The sequence below is a fragment of the Nothobranchius furzeri genome, chromosome 9 (genome assembly GCF_043380555.1).
Source record: "Nothobranchius furzeri strain GRZ-AD chromosome 9, NfurGRZ-RIMD1, whole genome shotgun sequence".
Lineage (NCBI taxonomy): Eukaryota > Metazoa > Chordata > Actinopteri > Cyprinodontiformes > Nothobranchiidae > Nothobranchius > Nothobranchius furzeri.
The window spans coordinates 62,247,606-62,269,730 of NC_091749.1; the positions used below are offsets into that span (position 1 = coordinate 62,247,606).

General features: G+C 42.1%; 1 protein-coding gene across 2 annotated transcripts in view; it reads right to left on the reverse strand.

Moving 5' to 3' along the window:
* Positions 1–3,313: 3,313 nt before the first annotated feature.
* Positions 3,314–22,125, reverse strand: part of sox6 (SRY-box transcription factor 6) — a 150,989-nt gene continuing 132,177 nt past the window's right edge. For both annotated transcript variants that reach the window (XM_015953106.3, XM_054732038.2), the window contains exons 14-17: positions 15,478–15,583; positions 7,505–7,678; positions 4,402–4,618; positions 3,314–3,823 (exon numbers count right to left, since the gene is read on the reverse strand). In XM_015953106.3, the coding sequence (XP_015808592.1) occupies positions 3,517–3,823; positions 4,402–4,618; positions 7,505–7,678; positions 15,478–15,583 (804 nt within the window). In that variant the 3' untranslated portion in view covers positions 3,314–3,516. The remainder of the gene's footprint in view (positions 3,824–4,401; positions 4,619–7,504; positions 7,679–15,477; positions 15,584–22,125) is intronic.

Sequence of the window (22,125 nt, forward strand, 5' to 3'; positions counted from 1 at the left end):
AAAATAAAATTTAATCAAATTACAGTAATAAAACAGCATAGATTCTTTTTGTACTCAGTTCATTGAAAACATTTGCACATGATTAAAAAAAAGCTAAGGGCTACGTTTGCAGATTCTGGATTGTTGAAGCCATAAAAAAAAACGGCAGCGTACAAAAAGAAACGGCAAAGTGAGATCGTACAAACAGAACGCACAAGAGCTGTGCTTTGGACAACTTTTGAAGAAATAAATAAACTTTCTCACCATAGAAAACCTTAAGATGGTGTTTGAATTAGTAATTTGCAAAAAAAAAAAAAAAAAAAAAAAAGGTTAGAATAAAGTCAATGCAAGCCAAATGCATGCAGAAATTTTCAGATGATCTTTAAAAAATTTGCTACAAAACACAAATGAGAGATGCACCTGCCGGTGGCCGCATACCACTTTATAGTTATAATAAACATGTGGATGAATGACTTTTACATTAAGTGCTTGTTGTTTGATTTAGTACCTTATAAAATGAATTGCTTCTTTGTGTCGGGACAAAAACTTTTCCAAGTAGCAGGAAAAAAATTAAATCAGTCTTTACATGAGGTACGGTGACTTGCCAGACATTAAGACACGTGACGCACAAAAGAGACCATAACATAAAACTGCCATTTTCATAACTTATTACTGACTAATGAACATAACATGATTCATATTTACAAAAAAATAAAAACGTTTACGGTGAATTCACTGAAAACATGTTTTGCTCCAAATTATTATTTTTTAAATTCTCTTTTTTCTGATTGTCCATGTTGTGGATGATTTACTGAAGATTTTAGAGCCGACAGTGGCTAATAATAAATAAAACACACTGCAGTATCAAATAGGATATAAATGCACTGACGTCTTGTTGTTTTCACAGCTCTCTGAGCCTGCTGTTGAATTTTCTGCTCACTTTCTTGTGCTGAGTCCTTCCCTAAGGCAGCCCTGAAGCTTCAACAAAGTGTTCTTTTGTCACACACACGCGTGCCTTTGCATAAATACACAAAATAAAAAGACAAACAGAAAACAAACACACACCAAAAATAAAAAATTCAACCAAATCTGGTAATCATGACAGCAAACCAGTTTTGAGTCCGGCCAAGGAATCTTGTTCATTCATGATGTTTCTTTTTTTTTTTTGTACTCAACTTCACATTAATCAGCATTAAAAAAAATACAATTTATTTCCAGTGCTTATAACACATCGTCTCTTTCTGAGTTCATGTTATAGTTTTCTTTTTTCTGTGTATGTGTGTGTGTGTGTGTGTTTGCTCTAATAAGCACAGTCAAGTTTCCCTTCCTTGAAGAGTCCAACAGCCAGCCAGCTAATGCAGTGTGGCGCAGTCGGGAAATTATTTACAATCACAAACAAATCAACTGAACCACAAGCAAACAGGAGGAAACACCTTAGAAAATACCAAACAGGTTGAGTCAGAGGGAAAGTCACTCGAGTTTGTTCGTAGCAGAGCACCCGTAAGCTGCTGCTCAAAGGAGAAGAGATGCAATGGAAAAAAAAAATTCACCAATGAAGTGATTCATAAAGCATGCATGAACAGTGTCTAAATGTTCTAAAAGTGACCGTGTATTGGCGAGAAGGCTTTGGGAAATAAGTGGGCAAAAATGAGCCATCTGTACCGATTAGAGCCGAGAGAAAAATGCAGCGACCGGCACCGGGACGCTGACCGGCTCGAGCCAGTGAGCAGACTCTTCCCAAAGCTCTCTGAAATGGACGAGTTCAAGGGCAAGGGAGGGGAATAACTGGACTCATGCATTAATAATGCCGTATTTCAGATGATACCCAGTCGTCAGTCATTTTAATAATCCCCCACAGCTTGATGTACTTGTTCCATCTGCTCGCCAGTGCCTGGTGAGTGGGCCGCGGTGGAAGCCCTGTCGAGGCCTTACTTCCAGCACTTTGATGGAGAGCACAATGAGGGACACACACCCTGTTCTTTCATTGTTTCCCACACTTCCCCACTGCTTTCTTCCTTTCTGAGCCAGATGGTGCCCCCTGAGTGCTCAGGTTGCCACAGACTGGGGTCAGAGCGGGGCATGGCAGAGAGGAGAGCCACTTAGACCTTCTCTACTGATCTGAGCCTCAGCATCAAGGCTGTGAATGCTCAAGTTATTTTGTGCAACGGCAGACTCTTTTGACCATCTATTTAAGGTCATTTTCTAGTAGTTGTTGTTTTTATTAACAAATAAAACTCATGAATGGCAGCGATTTTATAAATGTGCATCATAAGAAACATCTGTTTTTGAGCCACATTTGTTGAAGGTAAACATGTTTGCAGCCTTTTCCCTTTGTTGAGGCACATCCAGGCGATTTGTCACTCCTTCACTAATCATCTCGTCGTATAAACCCCTTCACCGCGCTGTTTTTAAGACTTCTTAGTGTCAGTTCAAGATTTACAATGTCTAAAAAAAATTACATTTTAAGATGTAAGACTTTAAACATGCTGTCCAAACGGGGCTAAAGTGTTTAACAGAATGTACCGTAGCTTTACAGCTACACATTGTACAACATCAATTTAACTTGGTTAATGCCACCAAAGCTGCCTTTCGTTCCTGTTCCAATCCTGCAGATTGGAGTCCTTTGGCCCTTTAGCTCTCTGGCCTGATTACTATCACTGATTAAGATTTTTGTGAGTCTGACTGGGCTGCAGAGCTGGAAATAACGCCGCAATTTCCTGTTCAAACTGGGATAAACGAATGACAAGGGGTGTCATGGATGATCACTGCATTCATCTCCCTGGAGTACAGCTAGCTTTCTGTCCAAAGATGTCACATTTTTTTACTTCTTAAAGAGCTCGCTGGCTCAGAGATACGCTGCTTCGTTCGTTTGATCTGTTAGAGCGAGGAAAGACTGTCTAAGACTTTAGTTTGCAAATCAACATGAAGTATTTGGCACTTTCACACAAAAAATGAAGTTTAATAATAATAATAATTATTATTGTTGTTATTATTATTATTATTATTATTATTACCCTTTTAATATTGAATTCCGATTGAAATATTTGTATTGACCATATTTTTCTCCTCATGATTAGAAACATTCACAAGCTGTTGGCTGGCACACTTTACCTGAGTGAGAGTATTATTCCCGTCTTAAATGGTTCGATAATGTTGCAAAATCAAAGACGTGATTAAAACAAGGTGACTGTAAGAAGTACAGGATCATACAAACGTCCAGCTTCAAGTTCTGACTCCCGCCGTGGGCAACAACCTAATTGTGTAACTTTGTCCGTGATGCCAAAACAAAAAGCAATGAATCCAAAACAAATATAAATTAGCACAATCAAAATTGTACACAAACCTAAAGAAATATTTAAGACCACATAGCTTTTGATGGATGAAGCCGTAGCTGCATGCTGGTGTCTACATGATCGTGTTTCTTTTCCTTCCCCCGTGAATGTTTGTGTGAGTTTGTCCCTCGGTTGCAAACAGCCCTTTGGGCATCCTCCTGTGTGAGTGTTGTGTCTGCCTTAGCCTCTTCCCATTCAGAAGCTCTCAGTTAGCGCTGACTGGCTCTTGTGTGTCATTTTCACTGCTATAGTCTGATTTGGGCTCGTCCTCAAAGTCTTCATACATGTCCATCTCATCCTCGCCGTTGACGGGCTCGCTGTTGTTTGCCATGACGCCGGGCTCTAGCTTCATGTTGTAAGTGCTCTGAATGACGGGAATGGAAGGCTCAGGACTCACTGAGGCGCTCGAGCAATCCGACGTCATCTGAGGTGAGGGCGTGGTGGTCGCCATGGTGATTGCCCCGGGGTAGACCATGCTGGCGCTGGTGGTGATGGGAATCTGAGGAGGCTGGCTGGACAAAGTAGAAAAAAAAATCTAATTAAAGAATGCTAAAACGACGATTAGGACAACTACACCCGCTTCTGTTCCTGCAGCTTTTCTTAGCAGATCCCTTCAAGCCAGAGGGTCTGTGAAAGTGATTTGGCGGAGAGTTTTCCCTGACAGCTCCCTGTTTTGAGCTGTTCAGAAACACTAGCCAGTTTATTGGTGACATAAAACCAATCCGAGGTTAGTCCTGCTGTGCTGCGTGATTGATACCGCAGCCGCCGAAGCTTATGACTGACAAGGGAACACCTGGAGAAGAGTTTCTCCTGCTAACCGCACACGGTAAATTAAAGTGTTACGTTGTGGACTGCTGCCCTCCAGGCGTCTCTGAGTGTATACTTACAGTTTCTATCCTGCAATAATCTCTGCACTCCGTGCTCCATTTGGAGACTGCTATTGTATGACATTGTAAAATCACAGCTATTGAGAAACACTTAATTTTACAGCGCGCGCCTCAGCTTATGCCCGAGTTTTCACTTTTCAAGACCAAGATCGAGACAGCCAGAAGGATGCACTGTGCTTGAAATGGGGCGTTTGTGAACGTACCCCACAGTGAAGAACTGCCTCATTTCTTGCCTCCGTGAGCGCATCATCTGCTTGTACTCCCCAATGCGGAGCTTTTTGCCGTCGATGATGCAGGTCCTTTTAGGTCGTGGCTTGTACTTGTAGTTTGGATACTTCTCTAGATGGAGCTTGCTCAGACGGGCCTGCTCTTCGTAGTACGGCTGCTTGTCCTGGTTGGACATGGACTTCCACCGTGAGCCTGATGATGAAAGTAGAGGGATATTTTACTATTTGTGGTTCCCCACATGTTTCTTTGAGGACCCCCATGCCTGTGTTCAAGACAAGCCAGGACCCCAAACCCATACCCACATCAAAAGGGATTACAAACTTTCTAAAAGACGTACAGTTATAATCTTATGCAGCGTTTGGATTATAATATTGGATGTGCTATTGGGATTTTACAACTTTCACAAATATAATCTTGGTAACCTCAAAATCCTGGCAAAGACAAAATTGCAAGGACCCCCCTGTGATCTCTAGTGACCCCATTTTGGGAACCACTGAAAGAGGAATTTTAAAAATTGTAAATGACCTGTATTTGTACAGGGCCTTCTTAGGATTCTGCAACCCCCCCAAGGAACTTCACCACACAATCAGTTATTCACCCATTTGCATGCTGGTAAGGATGAGCTACGTTGTAGCCACAGCAGCCTGGGGCGCACTGGCAGAGGCGAGGCTGCCAAACACCGATGCCACCAGTCCCTCTGACTACCACCAGCAGACAAGGTGGGTTAAATGTCTTGCCCAAGGACACAACAGCAGCATTTTCTGCTGGCATCGGCAGATTTTAAATTACACTTATGATTATATGACTTCCCCTATATTAAAAAAAATCATTAATTCACTCTAAATTGGATTTTCAAGTGAAGTATTTCTGCATTAACTAACTCAAGTTTGCAAAAGAGGTGTTTTTCTGCTTTTAAACGTTTCCATTACATCAACAATTTGCCATTGAAGTCACGGTGCCGTTTTAAAAATATCTCACGAATCACTGGATGAATTTTGATGAAACTCTCAGAAGTTTTTCATTGGATTTACAACTACAACTGTTCATCTTTACAAGTCAATCCAATCCAACGTTAGCAGTCACAGCCAATCAACCATATCCATTCAAAAAAAGGAATCTAGTCTCCCCAAACCCCCAGTGAGTCACAGCGAACAGCTGCCAGGGTCTGTTATGGGCCATTCCCATCTGTACCGGGTCGGCCCGGGCCGGGTAGCCCTAGTCGGCCCCAGTCGGCCCCAGCCTGGCCCGGTTGATTCCACACATCCTTGCCTTAAGCCCATGTGGGCTGATTCTACCCACCAATCAGAGGCTTGCTCTAATGGAAGGTGTGAATTTGCTGTCAGCAGTGGGTGTGTTGGCCCTGGTCGGCCTGAAGCAGACCCCCTCGAGAAGAGGGCTGAGAATGAGCCTTGGTTGGCCCGGAAAAATACCAGGCCACCCAGATATGTAAACAACCTACGCTACCCGGCCTGGGCCGACCCGGTACAGATGGGAATGGCCCATTAGAGGTCTCTTCCTGTTAAAGGGGAGTTTTCCTCTCCACTGTCACTACATGCTTGCTTATAGGGGTCGCTGTAAAGTGTCTGACACGAGTAACTCGATGCAAACTGCTGGGTTTCCTTATTACAGGAAACTTCATTGGTATAACGAACTGAACTCAGTTGGAATGATTACTTTGTAAAGTGCCTTGAGGTGACTCTTGTTGGTATTTGGTGATATATAAATTAACAGAATTTAAATTGAATTAAAACATATTGGCAAACCAACAGGCATCCTCAATATGTTGTTAGGTTGTGTGAGATGTTTACTTTTTTTAATTTCATGAAAACATAATGTTTGAAACAAAGGCTGGCAGGTGATTTGCATTCCTTCGAGGCATTCCAGAAGTGACCGTGTGTATTTTCCCTGGCGATAGGGGGCAGTACACTCCTAAATCGTTGCAAGAAAGCAGTATTTTTTTGTAAGAGTAAAACCTTACCAACGGATGGCCGTTAGGGTCAAAAATCCCTGGGAGTGCAATTTTCAAAAGACTACATGGTCAGATCTTTCTAGCAAAACGACAAGCACATCAGACCCCCTTTCATCACTGGCAGCAAGTGAAGAAGTAAATGTGTACAACGGTTATGAATGGCAAAAGTTTTGCAACCAAATTTGTCCTCACGAGCTCCCGTTGATGGCGTCTAATATGGCATTGCCCAGAGACTTAGACCCGCTCCCGTGTATTTTAGACCAGATTTTTATGCTTATTTGTTACAAAGCCGCCAATATTTTTCAACCAATGGGAATCATTTAATTCCTTTTCAACATTAATACATTTTTCCAGATATTATCTGTAAAAACTACACATCGTTTCTTAAATTTGAAACCCAGTTAGGGAAAGAGGGAGATTTCTACCTTTGCCGACATGTGTTGCCCATTTTAGAACAACCTTTTGATTGGTGCGCCAGTGCACATCATCTTACAGCACTGTTGGTTCCTTACTGTCAAACAGTACGGAACAACAAGCTGCAGTAGTAAATACTGGAGCTCCTTGAAGTGCGCCACACTGGCATGCATGACAGCACTTTTAACAGCTCTGATGTATGGACTCCAGCGCTGAGGGGACAAGACCCATTTAGTCTCTGTCATTTTTCATGACAAACACTTATGGGAGTGATGGGCTATAAATCCATCTGTATGCTGAGGTGAACTGATGCACAGCAGGCAACATAAAAACACACACACACACACACACACACACACACACACACACACTCTACTGCAAATCTTGTCGTATATTTACATATCAGAGAGCAATAAAGCCATCAAAATAAAAGTGAAATACTCGGTTGGCCTGTAAAAGAGGAAAAAGTCAGGTTGATTCTTTAATGTTCATAAATAAAAATAAAACATTTGTTAATTTCGTAGATGAGCAGATTGCTGCTTGTTTATTTTTTTGTCAGCATGTAAAATGTTGAGTGTCTTAAAGAGTTTACAGCATTTAAGTGGCGTCTTAAACATGAAGAAGGAGCGTCTGCTCAGGCCTTGCGTGTTCTTTGGTTAACCTGTAGCTGTTACGTGTGATTTAGAAGGTCTTACCCAAAATCTTGCTGATGTTGGAGTTGTGCATGTCAGGGAACGCCTGGAGGATCTTGCGCCGCTCGTCTTTGGCCCATACCATGAACGCGTTCATCGGCCGTTTAATGTGCGGCTCGTTGCTGTTCCGTCCCCTGGACTCCCTGAAGACCCGCGCCTCAGTGGATCCAGCGCCTCCTGTTGGCCAACAACAAAAGGTTTCATCAGCAGAGCCATTGAATACCTCGGACCCTGGAAAAGCCAGAGCAGGAGCGAGAAGAAGAGAGGCGAGGAAGGGCATTGATTAAATGACGAGCAAGGTTTGAACTCTCCTTCTCCTGCTATCACTGCCTCTTTCATCATCTTAATGAATATTGTTTTAAATGAGGGCAGCGGAAGCAAACCCTCCAGGAGAGACGGACTTTTCTGTTTAGTGGGAAAAGACTGACTGGAAACGATTGGGGGCTGCAAAGCTGAACTCACTGTCAGTTTGCATGGAGCTGTGTTGCCTCAGCTTCCAACTCTAAGAGGAAAAAACTTTTCACTTCAAAGACAGTTTAGTGTTTTGTCTTTAAACGCTCACTTTTTTCAAAGGCACACTTTTCAGTTCGACATCCATACTGCCCACTAAGTGTGCCTGAATGAATAATAAATAAGAGACTTGAGGCAGTCTTTAAAATTAAAAACTCAAGAAACAAACTTTGAATAATCCTAAAGTATATTTTAACATGCATGTGCACAAATAAATAAAATTCTGTTATTTTTATGTTCCACAGCTTTTTTTTAATCTCTCCTCCTCTTAAGCATGCACACACACACACACACACACACACGCGCGCACACAAACCGGCCCGCATTAGTGTGGGGAGAGTGTGCCGACTCTGCAAAGTGCTGTTTCTCAATCAGGGCATTCACAATCAGCATAAGCAAGTTTCTCTCAGTATTAAACTGTACATCAGACTGATAATGATTTCTGTTTGCATGCACATTTGCTTCCTTTTATATGTAAGATGTGAAAGAATTAAATAAAAGCAATATGAATATTTAAACAAACAAAAACATGTTGATAAACAAGGCTTGAAAAATAAGACAAAAAAGAGCCTTCCATATGCTACGATACATCTTTAATGATCTCAAATCTGGAAAAGAAAGCTCGGGATGACTCATGCATATTTCATCATCCACATGTGAAGCCTTCTCATTAGACTATTTCACTAGCAGCATTGGCACGCGTTACCTGGGGTTTGATTTCTATTATTATTTCAGTTGAGAAATCAAACTCTTAATGAGTAATACAGGGCCGTGCAGAGACAGTAACTCAAAATCCTCAGCTGCTCTAATCCCTACAGATAGCACTGCACCATTTTCAGCCTAAATCTGAAAAAAATGAAAAAGATTCTTGTTTTCTTTTTAAAATGATGTTTGCTTGAATGCTAAAGGAGACAAATAGTTCCTCCAAAACAATGACAGAAGTGTGGTGGGCACTGATTTCAGTAAGCTGCCCACACAGAAACACCTTTGTTTCATGAACAAATAAGGATGGACAATATACCGGCATCAATATCGGTATCGGCTGATGTTAGTCATTTTTTAACATATCGGTATTGGTTCGATAAATAAAACTGGGCCGATATTAACAACCGATGATTTTTTTCCATCTTGGCTCCATTTGTTTGCCTGTTTCAGAGGGTGAGGGTGGGGGTGAGGGGGGTGATGTGTAATTGTTTAGTCACGTGAACAATGAATGAAATCATCTCAGAACCGTAAATGTGTGTGTTGTGTGTACATAATAACATAAATTCAGCTTTAATCATTTTCATTCTATACAAAATCTGCTGATTTTAGAAACATTAATGTCAGTTTATCGGTATTGGCAAATATCGGTTATCGGTCATAACAGTGATCTTAATATCGGATATCAGTATCAGCTCCAAAATTTCATATTGGTGCATCACTATGAACAAAACAACTAAAGTTTAACTAAAAGTCTGTCAAGTGTGTCCACTCAGTTTAGAAATAAGGTTGGCAAGAAACAGAAATTTATTCTATAATTCACAAAATGCAAATTGCTTCAATTTCTTAAGGCAAATCAATCAAAAATAGCAACTATTTTAAGTTTGACTCATACTTTTGCATTTTGTCCAAGAAGGTATCCACTAAAACCTTTAAACGAAGGATGAAGCTTCAGGTCTGTGCTGGATTCTTTTCCTGTTTGTCTCAAAAAAATCATGATTTTCAGAACGGACGTTTTCAGGAACTTTTGGATTGCCTGGAGAAGGGTAGGTACTCAGATTGGTCCGGTGGAGAAGCTGGTGGAGGAACGTTTGGTTAACTCATGCTGCCTGGTTGTAGCACAGCAGGAAATGACATCAGCAGATGCTGTCTAAAACAATCGGCATTGGAAAAGTTGCTTGTGACGCAGAATGGAAGCAAAAGAAAATGATCAACAATCGTGCTGCTTTAAAATCGCCGTTACTGAAGCTAACACAGAAAAACAGCCAAATTCCCCCACAAACACCCTCCCAGAATGCACCCTGAAGCTCCGACGATGGAAACACGCCTACTAGGAGTGTAACAATCGACCTGCATTGATCACACTCATCTATCCAAATAGCAAAAAAATCTATAACAATTTATGAAAGGCACTTTTATTTAGAAAATGGCTTTGTTTTGAAGTCCCGCCCTTTTCCACCTGTTCCTGAAAATCACCAAATGTGTTAAATGAAGAAGCTAGCGGCGTCATGGCGAGCGGTGAGAAAACAGTCGGTGAAGAAACCATCTCCCCCCCCGAGAGAATCACTTGATTGATCAAATCAAATCCAAACGATATTTCAGATACTGGCAAATATCACATTGCAATCCAATCAAACTATGATTTACACCCCTATAATAATGAATTTTAGGCTATTTCGTCCACATTTTGCTCCCTTTTCTCACAAGCTGACATAATCAGGTAAATAACTGGCCAGAAAAGGAGAGACTGTTCTTAAACATTTGCACAGCACATGATTCAAAGATTCCAGACTAAAGCACACCCCTAAATAAGCATAACTGCACACCTACAACATGCACTATATCAGAACATTTAAGAGGTCTCCTCAAACTCTGAAAGCATCGTGTTTGCTTTTGCCTCCTGGAATGCTACAGGCCCTAAAGCCGTCATGAATTCAGAAATAATACACTGCCTTTGCTGCCACCAAACCCCACAGTACGTTAATTTCATTTAGCATGCACTCACTGTACAGGATGAATTGATTTCACTTTGTTTGCTTTTGACAACCATGTTTATTGTGCAATGAAATGTGGAGTGGCGGAGGGCTGACAGTATCCATCAATGCGGGGCAAACTGCTGACTGCCAGGGCCAGATGAAGGTATTCATTAGCTCAGGAGCGCAGCGCTCACTCAGACACGACAGCCAGTGTCTGCGCTCCGCGATCGCTTGCTGTAATTTACGACGCCTCTCGTGCCATTATTCTATCGCTGACACTGATTCAGCAATTTATATACTGGTGTGCATGCATACGGGCAGAGGTGATCTTCTTATGGGGAGGTGTACAAAACAACTGCCTGCCATCACCTATGCCACATCCGTAGTTAGCCAGGAAACCAGCCACGTGACTCGCTCCACTGGAGGGAATCCAGATGAGCCATGGTTTCTTTGCTTCACATAGTTGCTCACACAGAAAAGTGCCTGTCTGCTCTGTCAGACATTACAGAAATCTGTAGAGTTGAACAACTGGAGGAATCTGTCAAATTAAGCTCCACCGAGGCAGGCGTTTAGTCTTACACTTGCAAAAATATGTGTAAAGTCACTTTGGCCAGTTGTAATGCTGTGTTAAAAGCACTCAGAGAATGAAATGGTATGGTACCAGGCTGACTCGGGCCAAAATAATATTTAGAATTGACCCATCTTTGTGGCCATCCATCCGCCCACCCATCCACTCTCTTCCTCTTGCTTACGTGTGGTCGAGTCACGGGGGCAGCAGCCTAAGCAGAGGTCCAGACTTCCTTCTCCCACTTGGGCCAGCTCCACCGGGGCAATCCCAAGGTGTTCCCTGGCCAAACATAGTCCCTCCAGCGTGTCCTGGGTCTTACTTTAGGCCTCCCCCCGATTGGACGTGCACAAAATACCTCACCGGGGAGGTGTCCATAAGGCGTCCCAGCTAGATTTCTGAGCCACCTCAACCGGCTCCTCTCAACGTAGAGGAGCAACGAATCTACGCCGAGCCCCTCACGGATGACCGAGCTTCTCACCCCATCTCTAAGGGAGAGCCTAGACACCCTGTGGAGAAAACTCATTTTGGCCGCTTGTATCCGCGATCTCATTCATTTGGTCCCTACCCAAAGCTCGTGGGGGTATGAACGAAGGTCGACTGGTAAATTAAGAAATCCGGCTCAGCTCTCTCTTCACCACGACAGAACGGTACAAAGCCCAGATCACCATGGGTGCAGCACCAATCGGCCTACTCAAACTCCTCCACTTGAGGCAGAACATCGTCCCTGACCTGGAGAAGGCATTCTACCCTTTTCCGACTCAATACCATGGCCTCGGATATGGCGGAGCGGAAATTTCTCTAAGAAAAGAAAAAACTGAAAGTAGATCGCTAACATGGTCAATTCATCTAATATTGGGATACATCTGTGCTCTCATTCATCCCTTCAACCTGTGCATTAAAATGGGAAATTGCAGAAGAATGCAACATGCAATTTAGCGCACCATTGTTTCTGTATATTCATTAAGAATCATGATATTTTCAAATGAGCATTAGCTTTTTTTGTACATTTCCTGGAGGGGCGGATCATTTAGGAATCGGTTAGTTAGGTGTGTGATTGTGTAAATAAACACAGATGTTTGGCAGTGACAGGGCCAGCCCCCCCGGGGTGGTAACTAGGGAGGGGTGAAACAGGGAGTGAGATGCTTAATAGAATTTATTGTGATTCATGAGGCCCGCAGCTCTTGTGTGACAGAATGATATGAGGGTCCCTCTTTTAATTTGTCTCTTCTAGAAACGTGGACGAGGAGGATGAATTATTGTGTGAAAAGAAAACGAATAATGAGAAAGAGGGAAAAAAGTAAAAAAAAAAAAAAAAGGGGTAATGTTTCGAGGCCCCATAGCCGATTGCACCTGTGAGCTGCAGGCTCAGACTCAACCTAGTACCGTGCCAGAGGGTAGCACTGCCCCGGCCGCCCCCTTCCCTCGCTCTGTCGTCATACTCATTCTGTCACCCAGGAATCTGTTCAAGAGGATGAGCCTCAGTGAGCAGGCAACAATTACACAAATCTGCCAAGCCCTCCCTGTTGGGATCAAATCTAACACCTCCGACTGAAGGCATTTACTGCTGACAATAGAGCCTCTCCCTCAGAGCAGGATCAGGCAAGATTAATGGGTACAGACGTGCAGAACACAGTGGCTCTGCTCGAACCTGGCCTCATAGCTGGCTAATTAAATCTGTTCAAATTACGACTGAAATAAACACCAGTGCAGCATCTTACTTAGACGAAAGGAATGGTTCGGATGTTTTGAACTGTGTTTTGCAGGAGCACCTGTTGGAGCACAACACCTGCTTGTTGCAGCGTGCAGGTGACAATTATTTTGTTTTTGTTTTTTTTTTTACTTCTGCCTGCACAAAAGTAAAGGCTAACCTTTCATGCATGTTGCAATTATTTCCCCTGGGGGCAAATTGAAAGCCAAACATATTAATTGATTTATTTAATTCAATTGCTATGACTCTATATCTAAGCTCTCTTTTTAGCATCAAGAAGCAAGAAGCTGCCTGGTTCCCATGACCTTATATATATATATATAAATATATATATATATATATATATATATATATACATATATATATATATATATATATATATATATATATATATATATATGCATATATATATGTGTGTATATATATATATATATAAAATCCCTAGAAGATTAAGCAGAATGAATCATGTGCGTGTATTTGTAAGATGATTCAAATTCCCTCTTCTTTTTTCTTTTTCTGTATGAGTCGTTTGGTCTTGCCAGATTCTCTGCAAATATTAGCTCAAGAGGCCGAAAGCTTCCAGTGAGGTCCTGTGATAACCAACGCCGGCTTTACTCTGCGCCTGCTCAGTGGTGGCTGCTCTGTTCTGACGGGAAGGCTGTCACACACTGAGGGGCTTTTTCACACCCTGGGTCGGGATTGGGAGGTACACCCAGTAATTTTCCTTTTCGTGGAAACACCAAAAAGTGTTCCGATCTACTCGGGAGGAAATAAATGTGCCGGGATACCAACGTTTCCGAAGTCATTTCCGTATGTTTCGTGCCAAAATGACTCCAGAAATTTAATTGCATTACTTATTTTAGATGTCTGGGAAAAAAGAAACTCAGCCAGGTTTTGGTAGAAAAGTCATAAATTTTAGGAGAAAATTTTGAAACAGGCTGTTTTTTTAATGCTTTTACAAAACCAAAGCTTCTTAAGAACTAATAACTTTCAAAATAAAGACTTTTTATTGGTTAATGTTATTAAAATCTGCACAAATAAGCTTTAAGTGTCCAGTATGTCTTTTTATATAAAGTTACATACAAATGTAAGGCCTTTGTTGGTTGAAAAGGTCAAAATCCAAACAAGGAATTCAAATTTTAACTAAAAATGTCATTGCTCAGCTCCTGTTGGTCACACAGACAGACTGATATATTGGGGTGTAAGAAATGCAAACTGTGTGTTTTGATTTGTGTGTGCTGCTCTCTCTGTCTTTAACCTCCCCCCTCCTCCCCCCTGGGAAGTGGACCTATCCCCTCTTCTAACCTCTGTCTGCTCCTAATCCATCGCCCACTGGGAACACTGATGTGAGGCGTCTGGCGCTAGCCTTTCCCTTGGCCCCGAGCAGGACTTAAAAGGACACATATGCCCTTGTGCGCGCTCTGTTTCTGTCCTGACTCCACAGTAGCCACAAAAGGAGGGTTCCCACTGGGGAGAGTGAGCGATGAAAACACATCTGTCCGAGGAGTCAGACGGGTGGGATGGGATCCTCAGCTGTGGCTCACATGGGAAACATGTCAATGGATTCTTTAAATTCACCTCTAATTCTCATCTTCTTGATTGGGTGTGATGTGAAACAAGACTTGGTGTTAAAAAATAAAGCTTTGGAGTTGTAAAGCAAATGTGTTTATGGTTTGTTTTCAAGACTAACATTTATTTTTGCCTTTTTTTTAGTCTAAACTCAGTGTGAACCAACATGCTGTGGCACTACAGCAACTACAGAGAAACTCCAACGACTGGCATTGTCCTGTGAAAAATCTCCACGTGACTCATTGAGGTATCAAATATGAGTCAGATACTTTTTAGTCTCTGCTCTTGCTCTGAAAGCCCATGGAAACTGCCACAAATATTCCCCTCAAACAAACACTGGTGCACTAAATGACGCCTTGCTCCGGTGTAGGAGCCAGCACCACAAAAGTGGATGACGCCTTGTCACGTTGGTGTAATCAGAATTCATGCCGTACCACAGCCAGCTTTGTCTCTGTGCACCCGTTGTCCTCTGCTCATGTACCTGTCAAAACCTCGGAGCCGTCTTAAACCACATTCTCGGCAAAACTACTTACATTTCTCTGTACACACGTGCATCTGCCACACATGAGGTTTCATTTCGATTAAATTCAATCCAGTTTATTTATATGGCGCCAAATCCCGTCAAGAGTCGTCTCAAGGCACTTTACGAAGTAAACATTCCAATTAAGTTGAATTCATTTTTCCAATTTGTTAATAGTTTCCTCTGTAAGGAAACCGAGCAGGTTGCATCAAGTCACTGACTTGTGTCAGTCTTTACAGCAATCCTCATACTAAGCAAGCATGTAGCGACAGTGGAGAGGAAAACTCCCCGTTAACATGAAGAAACCTGGACTCACACACACACACATCTGCATGCACATGTGTGCACGTCATGCACATTGTTTATCAGCCATCAAACTCTCTTTTTACCAAATTGACCAAAACACTGCAAATAAGGTCTTACCATCGAGATCCTCGGGCCGGGTGAGGTCAATAACTCTGTGGCCGATTTTTCCTTCTTCTCCCAGTTTACTGAGCTGATGTCCAAGGTTGTCAAAATGCATCCTCTCCTAAAGGAGAAAAACAAGCCAGTCAGGAAAACCAACAAGCGCTTGTTCGCATTTTCACAATGAAAGTAAATGACAAAAATAACTCCGATGGAGACCTGAAGGTTTGAGAAGGGGGAAAAAAAGCATCTTTGGTAAATGCAGGTTGTTTTGAAGAGCTGCTCTTTTGACAGGAGCCAAAGAGCAGCTCTTCATTCAGTCACTCCTTCATTCAGCAGCAGATGACAGGAGGCAGAGAGACAGTGAGGGCCGCGACGCGGGCGCTGTAAATAGATTTACAGAAGGATACTTTGTGATCCCAGAGCACACAATGAGGCCGCGGCCCTCTTTGCAGCGCTCAGATTTTTCTCCCCTGTAGTCTTCTCCCTCAACCTCCTTTCCAGTCCGCAGCACCAAGAGCTCAGCGCCCATCATTTATTCAGAGTTCATGTTTTTGGTGAACACACCGTGTTTTTACCATTCGTCTTGTCGCTTTGTGCTCAGATTGAACTTAGCATCATGTTGTACTTGAGCACAATGAAACCCTCTCATTCAGCACTCTGTGACAATATTAAATGTCATGTCGGTGTGCATTTGCAGAATAAAATAACAGCTTTCAGGGGAAGGGGGGGATCTGAATAGTTGCTGCACATTACACTTAATGTATTATGCAAAGGGAGAGAGTGCCGACTGCTTCTGGCTCCATTGTTGAATGACCTACTTCCTCAGTGAATACACAGAACATTAGCAAAGGGCTGTCCTCCTCTCTGAAGACTCAACTAGGAGATGAACACTTTGACTCTGCATGATACAAATAATCGTATACCCTCCTCTTCCCAAAAGGTTGTGCTCGGATGACACTAAAAGCAGGCGTGTCGCCACCATTCAGAAAAATGATTTGCTTAACTCCCTGGGTGTTGGATCTCTGGTAAAGTCGCACCGTCTACCCCGACTTTTGGTTCTTTTCTTTATAATCAACACCCTCAAACACTGAAGAACAGTATAATATAGTTTTTGCTCAAAAAAGAGAAGTTTTTCTACTGTGGCAGATTAGGATGCCTGATGATTTTGTGACATGACTGTTGGTAGTTAAAAAAAATAATAAAACGTTACGTTAAACGTTGTTTCCTGTGGAGCAGAAAGCATGCAACCTAGGCGTGACTCCTCAAACTTTTGACATTCCAAAGAACACGATGCCGATTTCTGGAGCTGTAGTTTCTGAGTCTGCTCGGGGTCCTGCGCCTGCCGATGACGTCATTATACTACGGCAATACCGCTCGGCCAAAATATATTACATCTCTTTTTTTGATTTTGTTCTTTCGCATATGTTTTGCTAAGAGTTTAGCAGTTTTATTATTAAATTTGTGTTTCTTACTGCATAAATCTTTTGAACGTGGTAACATTTAGTGTGACGTCATCAACAGGCACACGCCCCGAGCCGGCCAGAAGGAAACATGGCGTATCATATAGCGTTCCCCACAGATGCTAGACCTGCGCCCTATGTACTTTAGACCCAATTTTTAGGGTTATATATTACAAAGTCGCCAATATTTTTCAACAAATGGAGATCATTTTACTCATTTTCAACAATGTTTTGATGGATATTGACAGTTTGAACTACATATTATCTCTTTAAAACAAGGTAACCATTCCTAAATATAATCCAAAATTTCTTGAAAATAACTGAATTTAAATGTATTGACTAGTTTTAATAATTCTAGCCACGCAACTTTGCTTACCCCATTGGCAGATGTATTTTTACTCAAAATATCTGGATCATATTTAAGAATTTTTACCTTATCTTAAGTAATGCTAATTTTCTAGAGAAATGTTTTTTTCTTCTTCTTTGACTAAAAACAAGATAACATCTCTAGAAATGAGACTTTTTTAAACTTTCGTAGAAATCAGGTTTTACAGTGAATATCCACATTTTTTACACGGTAAATTAAATCACATTGAGAAGAATAGCCAGCAGACATAGAAGTGCATGTTCGAAAAAAAAAAAGAAAAATTATTTATTTTTTCTTCTTTGTGTAATTTTTTCTATTGAATATAAAAAACAAAAGATGACAAGATAAAGACCAAAGATAGTTCAAGTGCATTTGAGGCCTTTCACGGCATTTTGAATTTCTTCTTAAGCTTTTATTTATTCAAGAACTCTTCCTCCAAAGAAAGGAATGTGCGAACGGCAGAAAAAAGCACCGCAATTTACCATCACACTTGAAGGAGCACTCATTATTTATGACCAGCTGAGTGATTCTGATATACAATTAAACACTACCTGCTTATGGCCTGTGATTAGAGGCTGTCTGTCTGACGGCCCCCTTTGCTTACTTAAGTGTTTTCTAATTATGACATATGCGGTGGTCCCTGCTGGGCAAGAGGACACTTTGTAAAGAGAAGATGGAGTACGGCGCCTTTCACGGTGTCACGTTCTGTGTAAAGCAACACACGCACGCCCATGTACGCGTCACCATATCCATCAGCCTTCCACGTTATTGCTCTTAATGAAAAGAAGCTAGCAGTCTGATGACAAAGTGACTAAAGTGCGATTAGCTGGATGGTGCTGCTTCAGAGGATTCTCCGACAGTCCGGTTGGGAAGACGCAGTGTTCATTGGCGCTGTGTGTCTGTAATAAAGTAGTCATCCCATCCCTCTTCTGTGCTTCGCTGGCCCCTCTTGATCAATCAAGTCCTTTTATAAACTCATGATCATTAAGCATCGTGTTGGGCTGGGGAGGAGAGAGAACAGGGGCCATCCATCAATGGTTTTCATTAATAACTGTGCCGGTGTTGAACTTCTTCCTCCGTCATAAGATCGGTGGAGATCAGCACTTCAGACGGTGTAGAAGCACGCTGAATGAAACTCTTTTGAGGGTTCTTAGAATTTTTATCTATTACTTCATGTTTCGTAGAGGCCAGTCGTTTGCATGTTAAAATATAACAGCAGTAAGTCGTGCTCATATGCTAATTAATGTAAGTTTATTAGTCCAATACGGCGCTGCAAATTTTCATAAAATTTTATATACTGAGCCTAATATACTTATTGGTTATAAGTTTGGTAATTTATCTCAGTGAGGTAGAAATATAGCAGGAATTAGGGCCATAAGTTATCCGCGCAGCGCCGTCGTTTTTTTTGTTTTAGGGCTGGAAAACATTCAGCGAGCTAACGCTTCTTTACTGCCCACGCATCAAGTGCTGTGATAAATTAATGGCAGTTTTATTATTTTATAGTGTCATTAAATTTTTACTGATCACTCTGACACAGAGGAGTAGCGAAAGGACATGGCGTATCCGGGGAAGCTGGAGGTTCTGCTTCTAGAAGAGCCCATCAGTATTTGAATGATATGATAAAAAAAGGCATTTATGATGCAAAGTTCTTTGGCGCAACACGAGTGGGGCTAAGTGCTGAAAAAGTAAACATGAAAAAGGGATTTCTTCAACCAAACGGCACATATAAACAAATCAAGTTCAAGATAAAAAAAAAGAAGAGAAATTTCAGGAAACAAAAGCTGCAATGGTCCACGTTATTCTCCTCCTACTCAACCACAAGTGCTGGCAAACTATCAGTCTCTCCCCTGAATGACTTCAGCATGCAGTTCTCTATGCCACAAGTAAAATTACAGCAGTGTGCTCGGAGCTGTAGTGGAGGACCGCCACCCACAATAATCTGAACTGCCTTTCCTGTGCGGTCTTTTGCCTTTAAAGTCTAGAAACAGATGTAGTACTTGTTCGCTTGCACATGATTTCAGTTGTGAAGCCATGAGCCAAGCCAGTGAAACCGTGAGTCACAGAGGAAGAGAGACAAGTAGGAAGAGGATAGATAACAGAATGCGTGGAGCTTCTTGTGCGAGGGAACCCAAAAGGGGCCTTGTCAGCGTTATAAAGAAAGCTTTAATCTGGCTCGCCGCAGAACATGTGCTCGAGGCCTTCTGCTCTGCCCACAGGGTGTATTCTGGGAGGAGGCGGGTGGCGGACCGCCCTGTGCATTGTGCCTGCTTCTTCCCTGTATTTCAGCAACATGCTACCAATCCCGAGATCTTTTTTTTTTTTTTTGTCTCCATGGTTTGCAAATAACCTGAGGCTATGGGATCGCAATGAGCCTGAGCTTGATCCAAAACAGCCAAAAGCTGCTGGAGTGAGGTAGATGCTGCTAAATAATAGTTCATTTTGTTATGTTGAACTTATATTTTTATGATTTTTCTGTCTTGAAAAAAGTAATTTAACACTTGGAACACCACAGTGAAAACCTCTGATGAAGTATTTATGTAAAAAGGAAAAAAGATGGAAAAGTTTATTTTGCGTCTTCTTCTCACTTTCATATTTTTTAAAGACATTTAAAAAGCATCTGTGCTTCAGTCAAATTCATTTCGGGGTGTAAAAACTGACCTGATTTTACATTTAAGGCTGATGAGGTCGATTTTTTTTCTCAAAACTGAAATCTGACAGCGGTTGGGCGCTGACATCTTTTTTTTCTCTCTCACAGTGGAAAGAATAGCACTGCAGAAGTTTAAGATTTCATAATTGGAGCCTTTAACAGCTGCAAGACCATAAATAGCCACTTAGATTTGATAATGTGCAGAACTTGCTCTTGTTATATCACACACCTGGTATGTGGTTAAGTTGAAGGCACTGGTTCAGACCACAATGCTGGGCTTTGTGTATTGAGTGTCAGTCACCACTGTGGTCTGCTGCTCTTGAGTGAAGACCTGGGGTCCCAGACTGAACTTCTAAACAATCCGTCCCAGTCCGGACAGAAACAAAGACGGCCCTTAGCTACGCCTAGCTTCTTACAGCTCTCTGCCTCATCTGCTTTGTATTTTTATTGTGACCATTTATTGTAACCAGTTGCAAAGTTATTTAAAGATCTGCTGCTTTCCAGTAGTTTAGTGAGTTTTGAACCATTTAAATGTTAAGTACATCCAGGCATGTGGTGAACCCACAGAGCTTTTCATGGAGGCTGTTACTCAGATTTTTTTTCTCCCATAGCTGTCCATTTGTAGAGGCTAATGCAGGCAGCAACAGAATCAACAGTAGCAGGCCACAAAAGGCTGGCTGGCATCTGGTCCAGCATCTCACAGAGCTGACACTGGAAACTATTCTTGTCCCAGGGCATCTCATTTGATTAAAAAAAGGACACACACACACACACACACACACACACACACACACACACACACACGCGCACACACACACACGCACACACACACACACACACACAGTGGTCTTGAGGTCGTGTGAAGCAGGGACAGTTTAGAAAAAGTCCAAGCTAAGTGTTGAAAGCTAACACTATAACAGAACACTCAGCCCTCCCCTCAGGTATCTTCCCCGTCACGCTCAGTCGGAACCGGAAACCCGCAAGGCCAGAGGAAACGAGCTAGCGCTAAACACCAGTTGCTGTTTTCTAGGTCCAAACATCTGTTGTTGTCCGTGACCTTAAATGGTGATTTTCTTTTTGGGACTTTGGTAGTTCGTCCCAATGTTGAAGTTGAACCTCTCACTCTAGTGGTGTTCTGTTACTAAATACGTGAGTGTGTAATGAATGGATGACCCAAGGAAGTGTGGCGATTCAACAAGACCGACAACCAGTTTATCAACTGTTCCGATAGTTGCTTTCCGTCCAAAATATGTTTTTGGCGGAGGTTTTTGGACAAATGCAAGAGAAACACTTTATTCATTTTTTTTACCTCCTCAATATATTTATAGCTATACTATTTTAGAACGTTGTTAAGAGACATAAAAAATAATGCTTTACTCTTTTTTTTTTCAAATTTGCTTTAGCAGCTTTAAGAATAAGTTTATTTATATGACGGGCGACGGTGGCACAGGAGTTAAGCGCTCACCCCGTAATCGGAAGGTTGCAAGTTCGAGCCCCGCTCAGTCTGTCGCTGTCGTTGTGTCCTTGGGCAAGACACTTGACCCACATTGCCTGCTGGTGGTGGTCGGAGGGACCGGTGGCGCCAGTGCTCGGCAGCCTCGCCTCTGTCAGTGCGCCCCAGGACAGCTGTGGCTACATCGTAGCTCATCCCCACCAGTGTGTGAATGTGTGTGTGAATGGGTGAATGACTGATTGTGTTGTAAAGCGCCTTGGGGGGTTCCTGGACTCTAGAAGGCGCTATATCAAATACAGGCCATTTACCATTTATTTGTATAGCACTTTTCACAAGTCACACAGTACTTTACAGACAAAAACAAACATACAATAAACAACAAAACAGTAAAATACACAGATTTGGATCATTTGAAACATTTTATGAATATATCTTATATATTAAGACATTTTATTAGATAAATATCAACACTTCTGGGCTGCAGTTGCCTTGCAGAAAGAAGGTCACAGGCTGTGATCTTTCTGCATAGTGTTAGCATGGTACTGCCGGGTACTCCGGTTTCCTCCCACAGACCAAAAAACATGCATGTCAGGTTTATTGACAACCCTAAATTGTCCACCACTACTTCTCGTGACTGCTGGGGATGGGGGCCAGCTACCGGTGACCCTAATGAGGAAAAATGTTTCAGAAAATAAGCGAGTGAGCACAGCAATTCCATTTATACTCAATTAATTTT